At 37.0% G+C, this 26,524-nt stretch overlaps 1 protein-coding gene across 4 annotated transcripts in view; it reads right to left on the bottom strand.

Moving 5' to 3' along the window:
- Positions 1 to 7,427, bottom strand: part of LOC103235708 (UDP-glucuronosyltransferase 2B9) — a 37,996-nt gene extending 30,569 nt beyond the window's left edge. For 2 of the 4 annotated variants that reach the window (XM_073017320.1, XM_073017318.1), the window contains exon 1: positions 6,707 to 7,427. In XM_073017320.1, the coding sequence (XP_072873421.1) occupies positions 6,707 to 7,427 (721 nt within the window). The remainder of the gene's footprint in view (positions 1 to 6,706) is intronic. The other 2 variants (XM_073017322.1, XM_073017321.1) reach the window with 2 other exon arrangements.
- Between the last annotated feature and the right edge of the window lie 19,097 nt (positions 7,428 to 26,524).

The following is a 26,524-nucleotide window of genomic DNA, read 5'->3' as shown; positions in this document are numbered from 1 at the left end:
GGTAAACAAAGCTGCTGGGAAGCTCGAACTGGGTGGAGCTCACAGCAGCTCAAGGAAACCTGCCTGTCTCTGTAGACTCCACCTCTGGGGACAGGGCACCGTAAACAATAACAAACACAGCAGCTCTGCAGACGCAAACGACTCTGTCTGACAGCTTTGAAGAGAGCAGTGGATCTCCCAACACGGAGGCTGAGATCTGAGAAGGGACAGACTGCCTGCTCAAGTGGATCCCTGACCCCTGAGTAGCCTAACTGGGAGACATCCCCCACTAGGGGCAGTCTGACACCCCACACCTCACAGGGTGGAGTACACCCCTGAGAGGAAGCTTCCAAAGCAAGAATCAGACAGGTACACTCGCTGTTCAGAAATATTCTATCTTCTGCAGCCTCTGCTGCTGATACCCAGGCAAACAGGGTCTGGAGTGGACCTCAAGCAATCTCCTACAGCTACAACCTACAGCTGAGGATCCTGACTGTTAGAAGGAAAGCTATCAAACAGGAAGGACACCTACACCAAAACCCCATCAGTACATCACCATCATCAAAGACCAGAGGCAGATAAAACCACAAAGATGGGGAAAAAGCAGGGCAGAAAAGCTGGAAATTCAAAAAATAAGAGCGTATCTCCCCCGGCAAAGGAGCGCAGCTCATCGCCAGCAACGGATCAAAGCTGGATGGAGAATGACTTTGACGACATGAGAGAAGAAGGCTTCAGTCCATCAAATTTCTCAGAGCTAAAGGAGGAATTACGTACCCAGTGCAAACAAACTAAAAATCTTGAAAAAAAAAGTGGAAGAATTGATGGCTAGAGTAATTAATGCAGAGAAGCTCACAAACGAAATGAAAGAGACGAAAACCATGGCACGAGAAATACATGACAAATGCACAAGCTTCAGTAACCGACTCGATCAATAGGAAGAAAGAATGTCAGCGAGGGAGGATCAAATGAATGAAATGAAACGAGAAGAGAAACCAAAAGAAAAAGAAGAAAAAGAAATGAACAAAGCCTGCAAGAAGTATGGGATTATGTAAAAAGACCAAATCTACGTCTGATTGGGGTGCCTGAAAGTGAGGGGGAAAATGGAACCAAGTTGGAAAACATTCTTCAGGATATCATCCAGGAGAACTTCCCCAACCTAGTAGGGCAGGCCAACATTCAAATCCAGGAAATACAGAGAACGCCACAAAGATACTCCTCGAGAAGAGCAACTCCAAGACACATAATTGCCAGATTCACCAAAGTTGAAATGAAGGAAAAAATCTTAAGGGCAGCCAGAGAGAAAGGTCGGGTTACCCACAAAGGGAAGCCCATCAGACTAACAGCAGATCTCTCGGCAGAAACTCTTCAAGCCAGAAGAGAGTGGGGGCCAATATTCAACATTCTTAAAGAAAAGAATTTTAAACCCAGAATTTTATATCCAGCCAAACTGAGTTTCATAAGTGAAGGAGAAATAAAATCCTTTACAGATAAGCAAATGCTTAGAGATTTTGTCACCACTAGGCCTGCCTTACAAGAGACCCTGAAGGAAGCACTAAACATGGAAAGGAACAACCGGTACCAGCCATTGCAAAAACATGCCAAAATGTAAAGACCATCAAGGCTAGGAAGAAACTGCATCAACTAACGAGCAAAATAACCAGTTAATATCATAATGGCAGGATCAAGTTCACACATAACAATCTTAACCTTAAATGTAAATGGACTAAATGCTCCAATTAAAAGACACAGACTGGCAAACTGGATAAAGAGTCAAGACCCATCAGTCTGCTGTATTCAGGAGACCCATCTCACACGCAGAGACATACATAGGCTCAAAATAAAGGGATGGAGGAAGATTTACCAAGCAAATGGAGAACACAAAAAAGCGGGGGTTGCAATCCTAGTCTCTGATAAAACAGACTTTAAACCATCAAAGATCAAAAGAGACAAAGAAGGCCATTACATAATGGTAAAGGGATCAATTCAACAGGAAGAGCTAACTATCCTAAATATATATGCACCCAATACAGGAGCACCCAGATTCATAAAGCAAGTCCTTAGAGACTTACAAAGAGACTTAGACTCCCATACAATAATAATGAGAGACTTCAACACTCCACTGTCAACATTAGACAGATCAACGAGACAGAACGTTAACAAGGATATCCAGGAATTGAACTCATCTCTGCAGGAAGCAGACCTAATAGACATCTATAGAACTCTCCACCCCAAATCAACAGAATATACATTCTTCTCAGCACCACATCGTACTTACTCCAAAATTGACCACGTAATTGGAAGTAAAGCACTCCTCAGCAAATGTACAAGAACAGAAATTATAACAAACTGTCTCTCAGACCACAGTGCAATCAAACTAGAACTCAGGACTAAGAAACTCAATCAAAACCGCTCAACTACATGGAAACTGAACAACCTGCTCCTGAATGACTACTGGGTACATAACGAAATGAAGGCAGAAATAAAGATGTTCTTTGAAACCAATGAGAACAAAGATACAACATACCAGAATCTCTGGGACACATTTAAAGCAGTGTGTAGAGGGAAATTTATAGCACTAAATGCCCACAAGAGAAAGCAGGAAAGATCGAAAATTGACACTCTAACATCGCAATTAAAAGAACTAGAGAAGCAAGAGCAAACACATTCGAAAGCTAGCAGAAGGCAAGAAATAACTAAGATCAGAGCAGAACTGAAGGAGATAGAGACACAAAAAACCCTCCAAAAAATCAATGAATCCAGGAGTTGGTTTTTTGAAAAGATCAACAAAATTGACAGACCACTAGCAAGACTAATAAAGAAGAAAAGAGAGAAGAATCAAATCGACGCAATTAAAAATGATAAAGGGGATATCACCACTGAAACCACAGAAATACAAACTACCATCAGAGAATACTATAAACACCTCTACGCAAATAAACTGGAAAATCTAGAAGAAATGGATAATTTCCTGGACACTTACTCTCTTCCAAGACTAAACCAGGAAGAAGTTGAATCCCTGAATAGACCAATAGTAGGCTCTGAAATTGAGGCAATAATTAATAGCCTACCAACCAAAAAAAGTCCAGGACCAGATGGATTCACAGCTGAATTCTACCAGAGGTACAAGGAGGAGCTGGTACCATTCCTTCTGAAACTATTCCAATCAATAGAAAAAGAGGGAATCCTCCCTAACTCATTTTATGAGGCCAACATCATCCTGATACCAAAGCCTGGCAGAGACATAACAAAAAAAGAGAATTTTAGACCAATATCCCTGATGAACATCGATGCAAAAATCCTCAATAAAATACTGGCAAACCGGATTCAGCAGCACATCAAAAAGCTTATCCACCATGATCAAGTGGGCTTCATCCCTGGGATGCAAGGCTGGTTCAACATTTGCAAATCAATAAACATAATCCAGCATATAAACAGAACCAAAGACAAGAACCACATGATTATCTCAATAGATGCAGAAAAGGCTTTTGACAAAATTCAACAGCCCTTCATGCTAAAAACGCTCAATAAATTCGGTATTGATGGAACGTACCTCAAAATAATAAGAGCTATTTATGACAAACCCACAGCCAATATCATACTGAATGGGCAAAAACTGGAAAAATTCCCTTTGAAAACTGGCACAAGACAGGGATGCCCTCTCTCACCACTCCTATTCAACATAGTGTTGGAAGTTCTGGCTAGGGCAATCAGGCAAGAGAAAGAAATCAAGGGGATTCAGCTAGGAAAAGAAGAAGTCAAATTGTCCCTGTTTGCAGATGACATGATTGTATATTTAGAAAACCCCATTGTCTCAGCCCAAAATCTCCTTAAGCTGATAAGCAACTTCAGCAAAGTCTCAGGATACAAAATTAATGTGCAAAAATCACAAGCATTCTTATACACCAGTGACAGTCAAACAGAGAGCCAAATCAGGAATGAACTTCCATTCACAATTGCTTCAAAGAGAATAAAACATCTAGGAATCCAACTTACAAGGGATGTAAAGGACCTCTTCAAGGAGAACTACAAACCACTGCTCAGTGAAATAAAAGAGGACACAAACAAATGGAAGAACATACCATGCTCATGGATAGGAAGAATCAATATCGTGAAAATGGCCATACTGCCCAAGGTAATTTATAGATTCAATGCCATCCCCATCAAGCTACCAATGAGCTTCTTCACAGAATTGGAAAAAACAGCTTTAAAGTTCATATGGAACCAAAAAAGAGCCCGCATTGCCAAGACAATCCTAAGTCAAAAGAACAAAGCTGGAGGCATCACGCTACCTGACTTCAAACTATACTACAAGGCTACAGTAACCAAAACAGCATGGTACTGGTACCAAAACAGAGATATAGACCAATGGAACAGAACAGAGTCCTCAGAAATAATACCACACATCTACAGCCATCTGATCTTTGACAAACCTGAGAGAAACAAGAAATGGGGAAAGGATTCCCTATTGAATAAATGGTGCTGGGAAAATTGGCTAGCCATAAGTAGAGAGCTAAAACTGGATCCTTTCCTTACTCCTTATACGAAAATTAATTCAAGATGGATTAGAGACTTAAATGTTAGACCTAATACCATAAAAATCCTAGAGGAAAACTTAGGTAGCACCATTCAGGACATAGGCATGGACAAAGACTTCATGTCTAAAACACCAAAAGCAACGGCAGCAAAAGCCAAAATTGACAAATGGGATCTCATTAAACTAAAGAGCTTCTGCACAGCAAAAGAAACTACCATCAGAGTGAACAGGCAACCTACAGAATGGGAGAAAATGTTTGCAATCTACTCATCTGACAAAGGGCTAATATCCAGAACCTACAAAGAACTCAAACAAATTTACAAGAAAAAAACAAACAACCCCATCAAAAAGTGGGCAAAGGATATGAACAGACATTTCTCAAAAGGAGACATTCATACAGCCAACACCAGTTAGAATGGTGATCATTCAAAAGTCAGGAAACAACAGGTGCTGGAGAGGATGTGGAGAAATAGGAACACTTTTACACTGTTGGTGGGATTGTAAACTAGTTCAACCATTATGGAAAACAGTATGGCGATTCCTCAAGGATCTAGAACTAGATGTACCATATGACCCAGCCATCCCATTACTAGGTATATACCCAAAGGATTATAAATTATGCTGCTATAAAGACACATGCACACGTATGTTTATTGCAGCACTATTCACAATAGCAAAGACTTGGAATCAACCCAAATGTCCATCAGTGACAGATTGGATTATGAAAATGTGGCACATATACACCATGGAATACTATGCAGCCTTAAAAAAGGATGAGTTTGTGTCCTTTGTAGGGACATGGATGCATCTGGAAACCATCATTCTCAGCAAACTATCACAAGAACAGAAAACCAAACACCGCATGTTCTCACTCATAGGCGGGAACTGAACAATGAGATCACTTGGACTCGGGAAGGGGAACATCACACACCGGGGCCTATCATGGGGAGGGGGGAGGGGGGAGGGATTGCATTGGGAGTTATACCTGATGTAAATGACGAGTTGATGGGTGCAGCACACCAACATGGCACAAGTATACATATGTAGCAAACCTGCACGTTGTGCACATGTACCCTACAACTTGAAGTTTAATAATAATAAATAAATTTTTAAAAAAAAGATAAAAAAAGCTACATATCTAATGTGACATCAGTATACTCACAATCATAAATAATTATTAAAACAAGCCACAGAGAATTAAACACCAATTTCTTTTCTTTTTAAAGCTTCAATAGTAGCATATGGACATTTAAACAACTCTTTGAGCTCCATATTCAATTAATTCTACTGTACCCATAAAAATAATTTTCTAAGAAGTACTCTAGTTTACACAACTCATTAAGCCAATCCTTTTATCTTTGGTTCTTCAAGTGAACTGTGGACTACGTGGACAGTATGGATGAAAACTTTGTACTCTTTTAGATTTAAGCTAAGATCTTAATAATATTATCTTTAAGTAAATATATTTGTAAATTATAGCGAGATATTTTTGAGAAATTATTGAAATAAAGATTTGTACTCAACCTTAATCTGTCTTATATCTTTTAATAAAGAGACATAGTTTGAAAAGCAACTATGTAGATATAACCACCTTCACATTCCAATAAGATGATTGGTCTCCAAATGAATGGTTTCCAATTCTTTAATGAAAGAGTATAGAAACATTAGAAACTTCAAATTATCTTTAATGATTTTTGCATCAGAGATATAGACTTTCTCTCTCTCTACTGTGAAGGAAAACTTCTGGTAACATGGGAATATCTTTTCATTTCTAAATAAGAAAACTAAGCTTTACAGAAAAAATAATTTTGGCAGTTATATAGATAGTTGTAGAAAAATGTGTAACTACTCATTCTAAATCTATGCATTCAGTACGATGTTATTTGATGGGTTTTACAGATTTTAAGATGTAAAACAATGTATACTAAAACAGATGAGTAATTACTTAAAGTCTTAGAGGCACTAATACATAGGTTTATGATTTCCTGGGGTTTTCTGTGTGAATCATGGCCACACAGTTTTAACTGACCCTGTAATTTAAGCTTTTCTATAATACTTGTGAGATTGATAGATCATCCTGTATTTTCGTTTTATAAATTCACTTACCAAAACCCCACTACCCTGACTTTATGGCTTTATATAAGCTCTGCTTCAAAGAGACAAATAAGTTACAGATTGAAAAAAAATACTTACCTAGAACTTCACTATATAACCGATCCCACTTCTTCATGTCATACATTTGGAAATAAAAGTCAAAAGAAAGCATGTAGATCATATTTTTTACCCTCTCCATGAAAGTCATTTGATCACTTAATTCTGACATAACAACAGGTACGTAGGAGGGAGGGAAAAGAAATCCTCCACAATGCTTTTCAAAAATGTAGCCAGGAGTGAAGCGGAGACTGTACACAAGGGGTATGTTAAGTAGCTCAGCCAGCAGCTCACTACAGGGAAAAATAGCATCTGCAAAAACGACATCAAATCTTGACTCTTGTAATTTCTTCATTAATTTCTTATTTGAAACCACATCTTTACAGAAATTTCTAATTATGTCACCAAAGTTCCACATGATTTCTTGCATTTGTGAAAAATATAACCAAAATGTGTCTTTTGGAAGTTCTATCCATCTCTTCACCTCTTGCATGGCGATATTCTCGAACTCAGTTTTAGTTAAAGATGTAGGAAAGACTTCAATTTTAAGAGCGGATGAGTTGTTGGGATCGAAAAGAATGGAAGCTGAAGATGCCAGCACAGTCACCTCATGACCTCTCTGGACAAGCTCTTCCAGGATTGTCTTCATATTCATCCAATGGCTATATTCTGCTGCCCACACCAGCACCTTTCCACAACTCCCAGAGCTAAAGTAAAAGCTCAGTTGTATTAGCAGAATTACTGAAGTCCATTTCACAGACATCCTGGTGCAATGCAATGCTTGTTTTCCAGTTGCTGTTCCTTTCTGTCATTTCTCATGGTTATATCCAATGATAAATTAGCCAAGAAGTTAAAATGTAACCCTTATATTTCAAAGTACATACAATATCATTAAATCAACATTCTGAGCATGTGGATGGCAAGGAGACAAATGAAGGTAAATGACCTGTTTACAAAGATGTGATTAATTTCCCGTTTATGCTTATGAGTGCTATCCTTCAGCTAATATCAAGGATCTTGTATGGACATACCATCTGTCTTATGCAATATATTTTAGAAGAGTGTCCAGAATTGTAGCAGTGAAAGGTCATGTTTCTGCAGTCCATTTGACACAGAACTAAAGATAAAATGACGAAACATGGTCCATATAGTTTTATACCCTTTGTTGACGTATAATTTAAATATCATACAATTTATCAATTATTGTGTAAAACTTAATGTTCCATAGTATATTCACAGAATTGTGCATCTACCACAACAATCTAGTTGACAGCCCTTTTATCTCCCCAAAATAAGTCCTATAGCCTTTAGCCTTTTCCTCTCCACCTCTAGTTTCTGCATTTCCCCTGTGCTGGGTAATTGCTAATTGAATTTCTATCTCTACAGATTTACCTATTCTAGATGATTTTTAATACATGCAATCATACAATATGTGGTAATTCGTGACTGGCTTCTGTTATGTAACATAATATTTTAAATGTTCATTTATGATATAGCATATACACGTTGATTCTTACAACCATCATGTAAGATATTGAGAGTGTGAAGATGACACTATCTTTATAAACTTTGTGAAAGTAATCAAAGATAAAGAGAGAAAAGGAGAAAAGTAAATCAAGCTTGCAGTACACTCAGCATTAATCATTAGGTTAGCTTATTATCTGACTCACTCCCTCATAGTTATTTGGCTATAGTCCTAGAAATATGCAGACCTTGTTACGAGATTGTAGTACCTCTTAACTCTTCTATAGATAATAACTTAAACATTATGAAATGATTAACTTTCCTTCTGAGATATTCCTTCAGGTCCAGCATACTGATAAAACTACTGACTCAGAAGGTCTGAAGGACCTCACTGATGCCAGCTGATTTGAGGAACTTCACTGATGCCAGCTGATCTAGAGGACCCCACAAGGAACTGACTCAGCAAATAATGTTGTTTCTTGCTCTGATAACTTTGTCTCTATTACCCTGACCAATCAATTACCCAAATTTTCCAGTCTATCACCATCTTTGATCACCTTAAAACCTCCAGCCCAGAACTCCTTGAGGAGCTGGATTTGAGGTTATCTTCTCATCTCCTTGCTCAGTGCCCTGCAAATATTGAACTCCTTCTTTGCTGCCAATCCTGACATCTCAGTGTAATCAGACTATTACTGGACAGTAAGCATATGAACCTGTTGGTCCTGTAACAAAACTTCCATGGAAAAAGTAACTGCAAATATAATAAAACTAGAAAGATAACTATAATTAGAAGTGAAACTTAATGATGTAACAGAATTGATGAAATCTCATGATAAAACAAATAAGTGAGGAGTTACTTCTTAGGGAAGAGCAAAAAAACTGGTTTCTTGAGATGGAAACTACTCCTGGTGAAGATGTTATGAACATTGTTGAATGGCAACAGATTTAGAATATTACTTAAACTTACTTTATAAAGCAGCATTAGAGTTTCAGAGGATTAATTCCAGTTCTGAAAGAAGATCCTCTATGGGTAAAATGCTATCTGACAACATTGCATGCTGAAAAAAATCTTTTGTGGAAGAGTTGGTTAATGTATATGGCAAATGCCATTGTTGTCTTATTTTTAAGAAATTGCCACAGCCATGCCAACTGCTAGCAGCTACCACCATAATAAGTTATCAACCATCGACATTGATGCGAAAGTCTCCATCAACAAAAGTTGCACTCACTGAAGATTCAGATGATCATTAGCACTCTTTACCAATTAAGTGTTTTTAATTAAGGCATGCACTTTGTAGACTTAATATTATCGCAGACTGAATACACTACAGCATTGTGTGAGCGTAACTTTTTCTATGCCTTAGAAACCAAAGCAAATTGTGGGGCTCACTTCATTGCAATATTTGCGTTATTGTAGTATTCGAGAACCAAATCTGCAACATCTCAGAAGTATGCCTTGTATTAGTGAAAACCCTTAATATGAGATAAACTCTAAAATATATATTGCTGTTGAAGGGCTTCTATTTACTCACCCTTTCTGTTCCTCTTTGTGAGAGCCATGCACATTACCTACTTTCAGTCAATCATCTTGGCCACATACATTGACCCACTCTTTCACAAAAGATTTTTTTAAAGTTTCTAATTCACACAAAACACAAACATACACAACAAACACACAGTTTCTGTCGTTCCCCACAAAGCCCAAATTTACAAGGTGGTTTTGGAAAACAAATATTTTACATCACTTTACCTATGTGAACCCTCACTAATTAGCTGATAATAGATTGAATAGCTATAATATAAAGACTATTTTGATATGAATCACATGAACAATACAGGATGTTTAGAGTTCCAGACAAAAACACAAGTACTTCTATATGAAATAATTAGAAAAACTTAATGAGGCAGGTAACATATGATATAAGATGAAAGCTTTGATTGGACCTAGGCAGTGTGTGGCCAAGAAGGGATTTTCCAATAAAGAACAGAAAGATTAAAAGTCATGGAGATATGGAGAGCATCCCAAAGTGTATGGATCCACAGAGAAAGTTGAGGGCAGGAGATTACAAAAGACAGTTAATTTGGAATGAAGACCTTAGGCAGTCTTACTTGTCGTACTATGGATTTGGATTTTAAAACACCACCAAAATTTACTTACACAACTTTTAAAAAATGACAGTTATGAAATCAAGATTTTCCTTTAGCAATCAACTGTGTCAACTAATATTGGCATGCAAAGTCAAGACCTTAAAATTAGAAAGGATTATTAAAAATGTGCATTTGTAACCAAAACAGGAGATCATAATGGCCTGATATGGTTTGGCTGTGCCCCCACCAAAATCTCATCTTGAAGTGTAACTACCACAATTCCCATATGATGTAGGAGGGACTTGATGGAGGTAACTGAATCATGGGGATGAGTCTTTTCCATGCTATTCTCTTCATAGAAAATCTTTGCTTTAGATTTTGCTATTTGTTTTTGGATAGTTAGCTTTCTTTACTTTCTGCTTTTCTTCATGCCTCCTTCGCTCCTTGATTTTATATATTAATTTATTTTTAATTAAAAAAGAAAAAGACAGAAGTTACTTAGCATTTATGTTCAATGTTGAATTTTGTTCATCTTTATGCCTTTTGTCACATACTTTTCTTTTTAATGGGAAACCTATAAGAAAATATTGCATTTGAAAACATAGGAATACATAGATGTTCCAATTTCATAAGCAAAACAAATTTTATGATCCTAATTAGCATACTTGCTTTTATTGAGTTTTATGAAATTTAATTAACCATTAAATTTTTAAAAACTCCTTGGATAGTGTATAAATAGTAATATCTAAAGAGTGGAAATCTAGAATTGCGATAAGAAGAAAGTTAAAATTATCTGATTGCTAGACTGTAACATCAAAATTGTAATTGCTTTTTAATTCTAGAAAAGTCTAATTCATAAGAAAGACTACATTAATTGAAGCTTCTACTTTCATGCCCAAGTACAGTGGATGGAGTTCTTACACAATCAAATATACTGAGGAGATTCTTGGGCATAATTCTTCTCTATCTTTGTTATATCAGCCCTCCCTTTATATGTTCCTTGGGGTTAGTACACTTCAGCGTTGTTTTTGTTTTTTTTTGTTTGTTTGTTTGTTTTTTGATTTGTTTGTTTTTGAGCAGTCAACACAGACCTTAAGATTTAAAACCTTGGGCGGGAGCCGTGACTCAGGCCTGTAATCCCAGCACTTTGGGAGGTTGAGGCGGATGGATCACGAGGTCAGTAGAGTGACACCATCCAGGTTAACATGGTGAAACCCCCTCTCTACTAAAAATACAGAAAATTAGCGGGTCGTGGTGGTGGGCGCCTGTAGTGTCAGGTACTAGGCTACTAAAAATACAAAACATTATCTGGGTGTAGCAGTCCCAGCTACTCGGGAGGCAGAGGCAGGAGAATGGCGTCAACCAGCAAGTGTGGAGTTTGCAGTGAGCCGAGATCATGCCACTGCACTCCAGACTAGGTGACAGAGTGAGACTCCGTCTTAAAAAAAAAAAAAAAAAAAAAAAAAAAAATGTGAGATAGGAACTTAATATTTTCTTTTCATTTTGTCACAAACAACTGACAACAAAGAGAAGTATTTCCAAAGTTACTTCAATAATTCATAGGCAAATGATTAGTTGAGCCCACATATACTACTGCATATACTACTGTAATGTTTTAAAATTTTTTATGTAGAAGTAGTGCCTGTTAATGCAAAGCAGAAAATGAAATTCAAATTCCAAATGGAAAGTCACATTTTCTTCACTGTGTAAATGGCTGCTTATAAGGACTGGAGGTTGTACTCACCTTCTGTGGAATCTGGGCCAAGTCTGGAACGATGAGATCAGCCTTCCCTTCCATAAGATTTTGCACAACTGGCCCCAGAGAAAACACCACGGTGCCATCTTTGGCAGAGATCTGGACAAATTCTTTTATTTCCTACAACGAAAATAATATCTGCATCATAAAGATGCAATATCATGTAGAATAATATAGTTTACCTATGCTTTAATAAAAATCTGAAGAAGTTTCCATATGTATAATTATATTGTCCCTATATTCTGCCATATACTTCCAGTCTCTACAACAATGTTTGTGTTAGAAACACATGGCTTTAATACATAGTAATTATTTACTAGAAACAGTACACAACCTAATAATTATACAGGACACTTAAGTAATAAATATACAGCTTTTTAAATATTTGGTAGATACTCTAAATTCTAAAATCATAATGGTTTGAAAACTCATAAAAATATTCCTTGAGGAGTGATGTCAGTAAAATGATGAAATAATGCCCCCCAAATTAATTCCCATACAAAGAGACAGCTAGTAACTATGTAAATACAAAAAGCCATGCTGAATTCACCAGAGCTAAAAAGAGAAGAAGAAAATCCCAAGACTCATAGACATGGGAAAATTCATGATCTGTAAGATGAATAAATTTTTTTGGATTATGACACCCCTTCCACCCACCAAGAAGACACACCACTGTGAGAGAACTTTACCTGAAATTACCAAGATCAGAGGAGGAAATTTGAGGGGAATGTTCAGTTTCTTCATGGATCTGTGATTCTTTTTGGGAAACCCATTTTTGTCCTACCCTAGGAGAGGCATTAGGAGCGGCTAGAGACAGAGAGAGAGAGACAGAAAGAGAGACAGAGAGAGAGAGAGAGAGAGAAAGAGAGAGAGACAGAGAGACAGAGAGACAGATCGAGAGAGAAAGGAGATACAAAAAGTAACCCAGAAAAGAATTAACAAAATGGAGGTAGCAAATCTTTATCTATTAATAATATTACAGAATGAAATTGATTGAATGATCCAGGTGAAAGATAAAGAGTGACTGAATAAATAAATAATTATAACTCAACTCTATTGTCCCCACAGGAAACTCACTTCCCCTTTGAAGGCATACACAGACTAAAAGGAAAGAAATAGAGAACTTTGTTTATTGTCATTGTAAACAATAAAAAAATTGCAGTAGTAGCTATACTTAGTTAAAATATATATTAAGTCGAGATTGATAAGAAATTGGTTATAATATAATAATCAAGAGCACACTAGAGCAATAGAATAAAATTGTAATATATATGGTCATAACACTGGAACATCCAAATATATAAAGCAAAATTTACAGAGCTGAGGAGAGAGATTTACCGTGATATAATAGTAGAAGACTTCAGCACTTTACTTACAATAATAAAAATATCATTCAGACAGAAAATCAAAGAAGAAACCTCAGAGTTAAACTGCACTCTAGGTAAGATAAACCTAACATGAACATTTACAGAACATTCCATAGAACATCTGCAGAATATGTAATCTTCTCAAGAGCACATGAAACATCTTCTAAAATAGACCATATTTTAGGTCAAAATAGGTCTTAAAATTTTTGTAAATCAAAATTAGGTCAATTTTTTTCCACAACGGAATAAAACTAGAAATCAATAAAAGAAAGAATTTGGGAACATATACAACTATACGGAAATTAACAGTGCTCATAAACAACCATTGAGTATATAAATAAATTATTTTAAAGCACATGAGAAATATAAAAATGGAAAGACAATATACCAAAACTTAGAAGATATAGAAAACATAAGTTCTAAAACAACAAATATATACCAATAAACGTCTATGTTAAAAATGCAGAAATATCTTAAATAAGCAACCTATACCACCTCAAGAAATGTGAAAACAGAAACTAAACTAAAAAAAAGTAGATAAGGAATATAACAAAAATTATCGTGGATATAGATAAAACAGACTTTTAAAATATTTAAAAATCAACAAGACAAAAGTTGGTTTATTGAATACATAAAATTGAAAAATCTTCAGCTAGATTAACTACAAAAAGTGATGACTCAAATAAATAAAATGAGAGATGAAAAATATACATAACAACTGATACACAGAAATACAAAGGATTATAAGATACTGTTAAAAACAAGTTCATGCCAACAAATAAAAAAATCTAAAGGATTTAAAAAAATTTTGGACACACACAACCAACCAGTATCGAATTAAAAAGAAATAGAAACATGAACAGTGAAATAATGAGTAACAAGATTGAAGCAGTAATAAGAACTCACATCAAAAAACAAAAAATAAAAACCGTGAACTGATGGCTTCAATACTAACTCAAGATGGATTAAAGACTTCAACGTAAAACCTAAAACCACAAAAACCCTAGGAGAAAACCTAGGCAATGCCATTCAGGACAAAGGCATGGGCAAATTCTTCATAAGTAAAGCACCAAAAGCAATTGCAAAAAAAGCCAGAGTTGACAAATGGGATCTAATTAAACTGAAGAACTTTTGCACAGCAAAATAAACTATCATCAGAGTGAGCAGGAAACCTACAGACTGGGAGAAAACTTTTGCAATCTATCCATGTGACAAAGGGCTAATACCTAGAATCTCCAAATAACTTAAAGAAATTTACAAGACAAAAACAAACAACCCCATCAAAAACTGGGTAAAGGATATGAACAGACACTTCTCAAAAGAAGACATGTATGTAGCCAACAAACATATGAAAAAAAGATCATCATCATTATCATTAAAGAAATGCAAATCAAAACCACAATGAGATACCATCTCACAGTAGTTAGAATTGTAATCTTTAAAAAGTCAGAAAACAACTGGTGCTGGAGAGGATGTGGAGAAATAGGAACGCTTTTACATTGTTGGTGGGAGTGTAAATTAGTTCAACCATTGTGGAGGAGGGTGTGGCGATCCCTCAAGGATCTAGAACTAGAAATACCATTTGATCCAGCAATTCCATTACTGGGCATATACCCAAAGGATTATAAATCATTCTACTATAAAGACACATGTACAAATATATTTATTGCAGCACTATTCACAATAGCAAACACTTAGAACCAACCCAAATGCCCCTCATGATAGACTGGATAAAGAAAATGTGGCAATATATCCCATGGAACTCTATGCAGCTATAAGAAAGAATGAATTCGTGCCACTTGTAGGAACATAGACCAAGCTGGAAACCATCATTCTCAGCAAATTAACCCAGGAACAGAAAACTAAACACTTCATGTTCTCACTGTTAAGTGCAAGTTGAACAATGAGAACACATGGACACATGGATAGGTACTAAACACATTGGGGCCTGTCATGGTGGGTGGCAAAGGGAGGGAGAGCATTAAGACAAATATCTAATTCATGTGGGGCTTAAAATCTAGGTGACTGGTTGATGAGTGCAGCAAACCACCATGGGACATGTATACCTATGTATCAAACCTGCATGATCTGCACATGTATCCCAGAACTTAAAGTATAATTAAAAAATTAATCCATTTTTTCTCAAATGTTTTTTCCAAAACATTAAAGTAAATGCTTTAAAAATAATTTTTCAAGAGTGTGATTACCTTGATACTAAAACCAGAAAGAAGGAGACAGAGGCGGGGTTGGCGGTGGGGAATTTATAGACCAATAATCCCGATGAACATAGATGCAAAAATGCTCAACAACTGCTAGCCAACCAAATCCAAGAGCACATCAAAGAGATTACACACTATGATTAACTGGGATTTATCCCATGGATGCAGAGAAGTTTAAGCATATGCAAATCAATAAATGTAATACATTACATCAAGAGAAGTAAGAAAAAACATAATTTTATCAGTAGATGCACGAAAAGCATTTGACAAAATTTGCATTTCTTTATGAAGAAAATGTTAAACTTTCAACAAATAAAGTATATTGAAAAACACTTCAAACTTATAAAGGCCATATAGACAAATGCACAGGTAACATCACACTAAATAGGAAAGTTGGAAAGCTTTGTCTCTAAGATCTGGAACAAGACAAAGATGCCCATGTTGACTACTCTTACTCAATATAACATTAGAATTTCTAGCCATAGCAATTAGCCAAGAGAAAGAAATAAAGGACATTCATTGGAAAGGAGAAAATCAAATTATCCCTCTCTGCATATGACATGGTTTTATACACTGAAAATCCTAAAGACTCCTCCAGAAACTCTTAAAATTGATCAACAAATCCAGTAAAGGCAGATGGTACTAAATCATCATCCAAAAAATCAGTTGTGTTTCTGTATTCCAATATCTAAATGAAAAAAAAAAAAAAAAAAAAGAGTGAAGAAAAGAAATCACATTTACAAAGCTACAAAAATGAAATATGTAGGAATAGATTTAGCCATGAAGATATAAGATCTCTATAATAAAAATGATAAAACATTGTTGAAAGAAATTGAGGAAAACACATCTGTACTTACAAAATCTTGAACTCCTCAAGTCATCCCTGAGGATTGGAATCACGTTCTTCCAAACTCCTGTTAATGTTGATATGCTATCCTGCTCCAATGAATTGTAAATGTTTTAGTTTCTAATATGGTAAATTATTTACAGAAGGTTTACAATTTACTCTGTTCATATTAATCACAGAAATTACAATCTAAGACAACAATAGCATTATGAAATGTATTTCTTCAATGATAAAACTTGAGAGTAAATTTACACCTTTATTAGTGGGCTGCAAAATAGATGTAATATTGGTGGATGTGAAAACAATATTAATATCTTTGTACATTTTCATCAGAACTTTTGGGTGTCCATGTGCATTGTCATTAAACAGTAATATTTTGAAATAAATTTTATTTTCTAAGGAGTAGATCTCAACAAGCAGTTTAAAATATTCAGTGAATCATGCTTTAAACAGATGTACTGTCATCTAGGCAGTGTTTGTCTGTTTAAAGTACACAGGCAAAGCAGATTCTCAGATTCTCAATGCACCACTAACGAAAGAGTCAGCCTGTCTTTTAATGCTTTAAAGTCAGGAATTGACTTCCCCTCTTCAGCTACTAAAGTCTCAGATGACATATTTTTTCAACAAAAGATTACTTTGTCAACATTCAAATTCTGTTGTTTAGTGTAATCACCATCATCGATGATCTTAGCTAGGTTGTCTAGATTATTTTCTGCAACTTCTACATTGGCACTTGCTACTTTACTTTGTACTTCTTTGTTATAATGATAGATTATTTTTTTTTTTCTTTCACAGCCTCATGAGCCAATGTCTGCTGGCTTTCCAAATTTTTCTCTGAGGCTCCCTCACCTATTTCAGCCTTCATAGATTAAAAAGAGGTAGGGTCTTGCACTGGATTAGGGTTAGACTTAAGTTATGATTGTGGCTGATTTGATATATGCAGATTAAAAAGTCTTCACATCAATGATAATGGGCTTTTAATTTTTTACCATTTGGGCATTCACTGGAGTATCGCTTCTAATATCCTTCATGAATTTTGTTTTATCTTTTTGTTTGTTTGTTTGTTTGTTTATTCACAACTTGGCTGTTTGATGCAAGAGGCCTAGCTTTAAGTCTTTCTAAGCTTTTAACATGTGTTCCTCATATTTCTTAATTATTTCTAGCTTTTGATTTAAAGTGAAAGATGTGGTACTCTCCCTTCTACTTAGAGACTTTTGTAAGTTTATTAACTGGTTTACTTTCAATGTTGCTGTGTCTCAGGAAATAGGCCTGAAGGGTAGGAGAGAGACTAGGAAACAACTGATGTGTGGGGCACTCAGTAGACACCCATTTATTAAGTTGGACATCTTATATGGGCATAATTTGTGATGCCCCACACCAACTACAATAGTAATATGAACAATCACCAATCACAGATTACCATGACAGACATAATAATAGCGAAAAAGCTTGAACATTTGTGAAAATTAGCAAAATGGGTCACAGAGATATAAATTGGTTACTTACAGTTTGAAAAATGATGTCAATAGACTTGCATGATGTGCAATTGCCACAAACATTCAATTTATAAAAAAAAAGAAAAAGAAAACAAACAAAAAGAAACTAAATATGTGCTAAACATAATAAAACAAAGTACAATAAAGTAAGGTATGCTTGTACTCTGAAGAATATTCTGATATGTGATATAAATAGTGCAACATGATCAGAAACCCAGAGAAAACCATTAGCCATCTATGGAGCAATCAGAAAAAACTGGAGTGACAGATCACATATACGGTGAGATGAAAGCTTTGGTAGGCTCTAGACAGAGCGCGGCAAAAGGAAACAAATCACAAAATGAGAGAAAGTCCTGATATTTGGAAATTATCCCCACAAGTATGAATTTTAGAGTAAATTGTATACCAGGGATTATAAAAGAAAAATTTTGGTTGAAATTGGAGGCCTTGAGTAGCTTTATGTGATGTATACGGGTTTCTGTTTTAATTTACAGGCAAAATAATTTAATCTAGTAATAAGGAAAACTAGTCAAAAGGTCATTGCTGTTTTGTTTTGTTTTGTTTCTTTAACAAGCCAGTCTGGCAGCTAACCAAAGACTGTCAAGTAAACAGAAGAGTGTAAATGTAGGGAAAATAATTAAAAGTATATATTAGGAAACCAAGTAGGAGACTATAGGGCTGTGGCTTGCATTGATGAAAGTAAATGTGAGGAATATAATTTGAATTTGTGATTACTGACTGACTACATCTGAGGCTGAAAGTATTGTATCCACAAAGACACAGATATGGTTTCTACCTGAATGGTGAAAACATTGACAATGACTTTAGGTAAAATATATATAAAAAAATGAATGCTATGTTTGGGAAAAATATGATCTTTCTGCAACTGGTTTTCCTTCAGTGATTAATTTAGTAATAATACTTCTCTATGTAAGTAATTATAAATTCCTAGGAGACTCATTGTTGGGTAAAGTTATAGAGTTTTATAATATGAATTAGATAATAACTTATCTACTCAATTATCTATGCTTCGGTTTTTTGTTTTTTTTATGTTACACATTTAATGCACAATTTACAGCACTTACATAATCCACTCATGAATGGTATGTAGAGAATAAAAGAGAATGTGATATAGTTTCTGTGCTCAAGTAGCTCATATGTTTATATTTAAAGAATTTGAATGGCATTTATTTCTATATTAAAGAAGGGGCTCCAATCAGAGGCTTAAGAAGGCCGAATAGGAATGGCTCCAGCCTCCAGCTCCCAGCGTGAGTGACACAGAAGATGGGTGATTTCTGCCTTTTCAACTGAGATAGTGGGTTCATCTTGCAGGGGCGTGTTGGATAGTCAGTCCTGGTCAGTGGGTGAAGCCCAACCAGCCAGAGCTGAAGCAGGGTGAGGCATCCCCTCACCTGGTAAGTGCAAGGGGGATGGGAATTCTTTTTCCTAGCCAAGGGAAAATGAGACACACAACATCTGGAAAATCAGATAACTATCACCCTAATATTACACTTTATCAAGGGTCTTAGTAAATGGAACACCAGGAGATTATATCCCACGCCTGGCCCAGATGGTCACATGCCGAGGAGCCTCTCTCATTGCTAGCACAGCAGTCTGAGATCTAACTGCAAGGTGGCAGTGAGGCTGGGGGAGGGGTGCCCACCATTGCTGAGGTTTAAGTAGGTAAACAAAGCCACTGGGAGCTGGAACTTGGTGAAGCCCCTGCAGCTCAAGGAGGCCTGCCTGCCTCTGTAGACACCACCTCTGGGGACAGGGCATAGTTAAACAAAAAGCAGCAGAAACCTCTGCAGATGTAAATGTCCCTGTCTGACAGCTTTGAAGAGAGCAGTGGATCTCCCAGCATGGAGATTGAGATCTGAGAATGGACAGACTGCCTGCTCAAGTGAGTCCCTGACCCCTGAGAAGCCTAACTAGGAGAAATCCCCAACTAGGTGCAGACTGACACCTCACACCTCACATGGCTGGATACACCTCTGAGACGAAGCTTCCAGAGCAAGAATCAGACAGCAACACTTGCTGTTCAGCAATATTCTCTCCTAGTAGCCTCTGCTGCTGATACCCAGGGAAACAAGGTCTGGAGTGGACCTCAAGGAATCTCCAACAGACCTGCAGCTGAGGGTCCTGATTGATAGAAACATAATCAACAAACAGAAAGGACAACCACACCAAAACTCCATCAGTGCATCACCATCATCAAAGATCAAAAGCAGGTAAAACCAAAAAGATGGGGAAAAAGCAGTGCTGAAAAGCTGGAAATTCAAAAACTCAGAGTGCATCTCTGATTGCAATGAAGGAAAAAATGATAAGGGCAGCCAGAAAGAAAGGTCGGGTTGCCCACAAAAGGAAGCCCATCAGACTAACAGCAGATCTCTTGGCAGAAACTCTACAATCCAGAAGAGAGTGGGAGTCAATATTCAACATTCTTCAAGAAAAGAATTTTCAACCCATAATTTCATATCCAGCCAAACTAAGTTTCATAAGTGAAGGAGAATTAAAATCGTTTACAGACAAGCAAATGCTTAGAGACTTTGTCACCACCAGGCCTGTTCTACAAGAGATTCTGAAGGAAGCACTAAACATGGAAAGGAATAACTGGTATCAGCCATTGCAAAAACACACCAAAATTGTAAAGGCCATCAATGCTAGGAAGAAATTCCATCAACTAATGAGCAAAATAACCAGCTAATATCATAATGACAGGATCAAGTTCAAACATAACAATATTAACCTTAAATGTAAACAAACTAAATGATCCAATTAAAAGACACAGACTGGCAAATTGGATAAAGAGTCAAGACCCATCAGTTTACTGTATCCAGGAGACCCATCTAACATGCAGAGAGACACCTAGGCTCAAAATAAAGGGATGGAGGAAGATCAACCAAGCAAACGGAAAACAAAAAAGGCAGGGGTTGCAATCCTAGTCTCCAACAAAACAGACATTAAACCATCAAAGATCAAAAGAGATAAAGAAGGCCATTACATAATGGTAAAGGGTCAACTCAACAGGAAGAGCTAACTATCCTAAATATATATGCGCCCAATACAGGAGCACCCAAGATGCATAAAGCAAGTCTTTAGAGACTTACAAAGAGACTTAGACTCCCATACAATAATAATGGGAGACTTCAACACCCCACTGTCAACATTAGACAGATCAACGAGACAGAAAGTTAACAAGGATATCCAGGAATTGAATGCATCTCTGCAGCAAGGAAACCTAACAGACATCTACAGAACTCTCCACCCCAAATCAATAGAATATACATTCTTCTCAGCACCACATCGCACTTATTCCAAAACTCACCACATAGTTGGAAGTAAAGCACTCCTCAGCAAATGTAGAACAGAAATTATAGTAAACTGTCTCTCAGACCACAGTGAAATCAAACTAGAACTCAGGACTAAGAAACTCTATCAAAACCGCCCAGCTACATGGAAACTGAACAACTTGCTCCTCAATGACTACTGGGTATATAGTGAAATGAAGGCAGAAATAAAGATGTTCTTTGAAACCAGTGAGAAGAAAGATATAACATACCAGAATCTCTGGGACACATTTAAAGCAGTGTGTGGAGGGAAATTTATAGCACTAAATGCCCAGAAGAGAAAGCAGGAAAGATCTAAAACTGACACCCTAACATTACAATTAAAAGAACTAGAGAAGGAGGAGCAAACACATTCAAAAGCTAACAGAAGGCAAGAAATAACTAAGATTGGAGCAGAACTGAAGGAGATAGAGACACAAAAAACCTTCAAAAAATCAATGAATCCAGGAGTTGGTTTTTTGAAAAGATCAACAAAATTGATAAACCGCTAGCAAGACTAATAAAGAAGAAATGAGAGAAGAATAAATAGACACAATAAAAAATGATAAAGGGGATATTACCACATACCCCACAGAAATAAAAACTACCATCAGAATAGTGTAAACACCTCTATGCAAAAAAACTAGAAAACCTAGAAGAAATGGATAAATTCCTGGACACATACACTCTCCGAAGACTAAACCAGCAACAAGCTGAATCCCTCAATAGACCAATAGCAGGCTCTGAAATTGAAGAAATAACTAATAGCTTACCAACCAAAAAAAGTCCAGGACCAGATGGATTCACAGCTGAATTCTACCAGAGGTACAAGGAGGAGTTGGTACCATTCCTTCTGAAACTATTCTAATCAATAGACAAAGAGGGAATCCTCCCTAACTCATTTTATGAGGCCAACATCATCCTGATACCAAAGCCTGCCAGAGATACAACAAAAAAAGAGAATTTTAGACCAATATCCCTGATGAACATCGATGCAAAAATCCTCAATAAATTACTGGCAAACCAAATCCAGCAGCACATCAAAAAGTGTATCCACCATGATTAAGTGGGCTTCATGCCTGGGATACAAGGCTGGTTCAACATGCACAAATCAATAACGTAATCCAGCATATAAACAGAGCCAAAGACAAGAACTATATGATTATCTCAATAGATGCAGAAAAGGCCTTTGACAAAATTAAGCAGGATGAGTTCATGTCCTTTGTAGGGACATGGATGCAGCTGGAAACAATCATTCTCAGCAAACTATCGCAAGAACAGAAAACCAAACACCGCATGTTCTCACTCAAGGGTGGGAACTGAACAATGAGATCTCTTGGACTCGGAAAGGGGAACATCACACACCGGGGCCTATCACGGGGAGGGAGGAGGGAGGAGGGATTGCATTGGGAGTTATACCTGATGTAAATGACGAGTTGATGGGTGCTGATGAGTTGATGGGTGCAGCACACCTACCTGGCACATGTATACATATGTAACAAACCTGCACGTTGTGCACAAGTACCCTAGAACTTAAAACATAATAAAAAATATATATATAATAAATACAGGGCTCCATTAGAGATAGTCCATGGTGAGTGTGTAGAGAAGTATGTTTAGTACAGAAAGTCAAATGCATTTGATTTTTTTTGGATGAAGCTGTGCTTCAGCTGAGACTTTTCAATAGGTGCTTAGAAAGTCAAAGGAATGTTACTTAAAACCCCAATAGGCGGGGCGCGGTGGCTCAAGCCTGTAATCCCAGCACTTTGGGAGGCCGAGACAGGTGGATCACGAGGTCAGGAGATCGAGACCATCCTGGCTAACACGGTGAAACCCCATCTCTACTAAAAAATCCAAAAAAAAAAAAAAAAAAAAAACCAGCCGGGCGAGGTGGCGGGCGCCTGCAGTCCCAGCTACTCGGGAGGCTGAGGCAGGAGAATGGTGTAAACCCGGGAGGCGGAGCTTGCAGTGAGCAGAGATCCGGCCACCGCACTCCAGCCTGGGCGACAGAGCGAGACTCCCTCTCAAAAAAAAAACCAAAAAAAACCCCAATCAACTTTAATAGCCTCATTTTGCTAAGAAGAGAACCACAAGCAAATTTGGAAGGAAGTGTAGTCATTGAGAGATTTTTTTTTTTTTTTTTTTTTTTTTTTGAGACAGTCTCGCTCTGTTGCCCAGGCCGATGGGCAGTGGTGTGATCTCAGCTCACTGCAACCTCTGCCTCCTTGGTTCTAGTAATTCTGTGCCTCAGTAACCCGAGTAGCTGGGATTACAGGCATGTGCTACCATGCCTGAGTAATTTTTGTATTTTTAGTAAGGAGGGGGTTTTACCACGTTGTCCACCCTGGTCTCAAACTCCTCACCTCAGGTGATCCAACCGTCTCATCATCCCATAGTGCTAGGATTATAGGTGTGAGCCACCACACCTGGCTGACAGAATTTTTGAGAGAGGGAGAAAGGATCAGATATTTCATATTTCCCAATATTTTTTGTTTTACCGTTAATGTTGTTGTGCTTTGATACAACAAATGTCTCAGAGACTCAGGGTCATTTATATAGCAGAACCTATTTGAGAGGAAGGATTAGAGTCAACAGTTGGAAAATGATTTCCTTTGCATAATTAGGCAAGATGACAACAGATTTTCTGGTAGTAATTGATAGAGTGAATGGCATTTCACAGGGAAAAAAATGCAAAGAAAAAGATACTGAGATTAATGAATATCATACAATAAAGTTAAATATTTAAAATTATTTGACAAATATTACTACTATGCTATATGCAAAATTCAGATATGCTAGAATTACAGTATGGCTGTATCACTTCTGTAAAAAACACAAATTGGATTAAAAACTTTAATAACATCAAAAGCTAAAGACAGGTTTTAAGATTATATTCACATTGTATACGCCAAATAAAAGTAAATTTTGCTGATGTGAGAAACTTGACCCTATCCAGAGAGGCCAAGCAGGTATTCATATGATTTGGTGACAAAATGGTTTTAGAATATAATCACCAATTTCTAGAAAATATGGTGGTTTACGAAAATTAAGAATGAATGCAAAGTTAATGGAAGACTGAAGCTAGGTAAAATTCAGGTATAAAGATATACTTCAGAGGATAATAAGTAAACGTAGTAAACCAAGAAAGACAAGTCACAATATGCTATATTGTGAAAAATGAATATGACTATATTTTTAAAGTCTGAGAGATTTAATAGTGTTTGTCTTTTTGGATCAGCTCCTCCATTTGCTTTAATTAATTAAGAATCAACTTGTATTACTATCATCCTTGCTAGAGCTTCCAGCCCAGCAGTTTTACTTCTATTTGAATGCAGAGAAAGGTGCAGCTTCCTGTTGTCCCAGGAAACACCCAGATGGCATGGCACACAACCTCACCCATTCTTCTGCTGTTAACCAGATGGGCAATGCTTGTTAGAGCTTCCAGTCAAGTGGCCTCCTTTTTGTGTGAACTCAGCGGGAGGGCTCAGCTTCCTATTGTCCCAGGAAACACCTGAATAACAGAGGATGTTCCACCTGAACCTGTCAATGGTAACCAGGTAGGTAATAGCTAATAGAGCTTCCAGCCCAGTAATCTTGCTTAGTGTGAGTTCAGGTAAAGTGTGCAGCCTCCTGTTACCCCAGGAAACACTCGTATGGCAGGATGTGTGACATTCCACCCACCACTGCCACTTGTCACTAGGCGGTGCAGACTCCTATTGCCCTAGTAATACATCGACAGCATGGCAAATAACTTCACTTGTCCTCATCTTCCATAGCCAGATGGACCACACCTGCAAGAGATTCCAACCCACCTAGCATTCCCACTTTCATCTGAGCTTCAGGAAGCGCAAAGACAGTAGATTAGGACTGACAGACCAAAGGTATGGTTTTGTGTGCCATCTATTGCCTCTTCCTGAGGACAAAAGACACACAGTCATGGAGAAAGTAATCAGAATCAGACTCCTCTAAGACCTAGGAGTGGACTAGAATCAAAGATAGTCAACTGAATTCATCTTATTTCATAATTAAACCCCTAAGAACATCAAGAAAGGAGAAAGAAAAAACAACTTCTGAAATTGAGGCAGTAATTAATAGCCTACCAACCAAAAAAAGTCCAGGACCAGATGGATTCACAGCTGAATTCTACCAGAGGTACAAAAAGGAGATGGTAATATTCCTTCTGAAACTATTCCAAACGTAGAAAAAAAAGGAATCCTCCCTAACTCATTTTATGAGGCTAGCATCATCCTGACACCAAAACCTGGAAGAACCACAACAAAAAAAGGAAATTTCAGGTGAATATCCCTGATGAAGATCGATGTGAAAATCCTAAATAAAACGCTGGCAACACAAATCCAGCAGTACATCAAAATCTTATCCACCACAAGCAAATCGGCTTCATACTTGGGACGAAAGCCTGGTTCAACATACGAAAATCAAAAAACATAATCCATAACGTAAATAGAACCAATGGAAAAAAAATGATTATCTCAGTAAATGAAGAAAAGGCTATTGACAAAATTAAACACCAGTTCATGCTAACAACTCTCAATAAACTAGGTCTTGATGGAACATATCTCAAAATAATAAGAGCTACTTATGACAAACCCACAGCCCATATCATATTTAATGGGCAAAAGTTGGAAGCATTCCCTTTGAACATCGGTGAAAGAGAAGGATGCTTTCTCTCACTACTTCTATTCAAAACAGTATTGGAAGTTCTGGACAGGGAAATCAGCCAAGATAAAGAAATAAATGTTATTGAAATAGGAAAACCCACAGCCCATATCATATTTAATGGGCAAAAGTTGGAAGCATTCCCTCTGAACATCGGTGAAAGAGAAGGATGCCTTCTCTCACTACTTCTATTCAAAACAGTATTGGAAGTTCTGGACAGGGAAATCAGCCAAGATAAAGAAATAAATGTTATTGAAATAGGAAAAGAGGAAGTCAAATTGTCTCTGCAGATGACATGATTATATGTTAAGAAAACCCCCCTGTCTCAGCCCCAAGTCTGCTTCAGCTGATAAGCAACTTCTGCAAAGTCTCAGGATAAAAGTCAATGTGCAAAAATCACAAGCATTCCTACCCACCGATAATAATAATAATTTAAAAACCAGAGACCCAAATCATGAGTGAACTCCCATTCACAATTGATACAAAGAGAATAAAATATCTATGAATACAACTTACGAGGGGTGTGAACGACCTCTTCAAGGAGAACTACAAACCACTGCTTAAGAAAATAAGACAGGACACAAATAAATGGAAAAGCATTCCATGCTCATGGATAG

This window comes from Chlorocebus sabaeus, chromosome 7 (genome assembly GCF_047675955.1).
Source record: "Chlorocebus sabaeus isolate Y175 chromosome 7, mChlSab1.0.hap1, whole genome shotgun sequence".
Classification (NCBI taxonomy): domain Eukaryota; kingdom Metazoa; phylum Chordata; class Mammalia; order Primates; family Cercopithecidae; genus Chlorocebus; species Chlorocebus sabaeus.
Note: the sequence above shows the minus strand (reverse complement) of the source record. Positions and strands in the feature narration are given on the sequence as shown.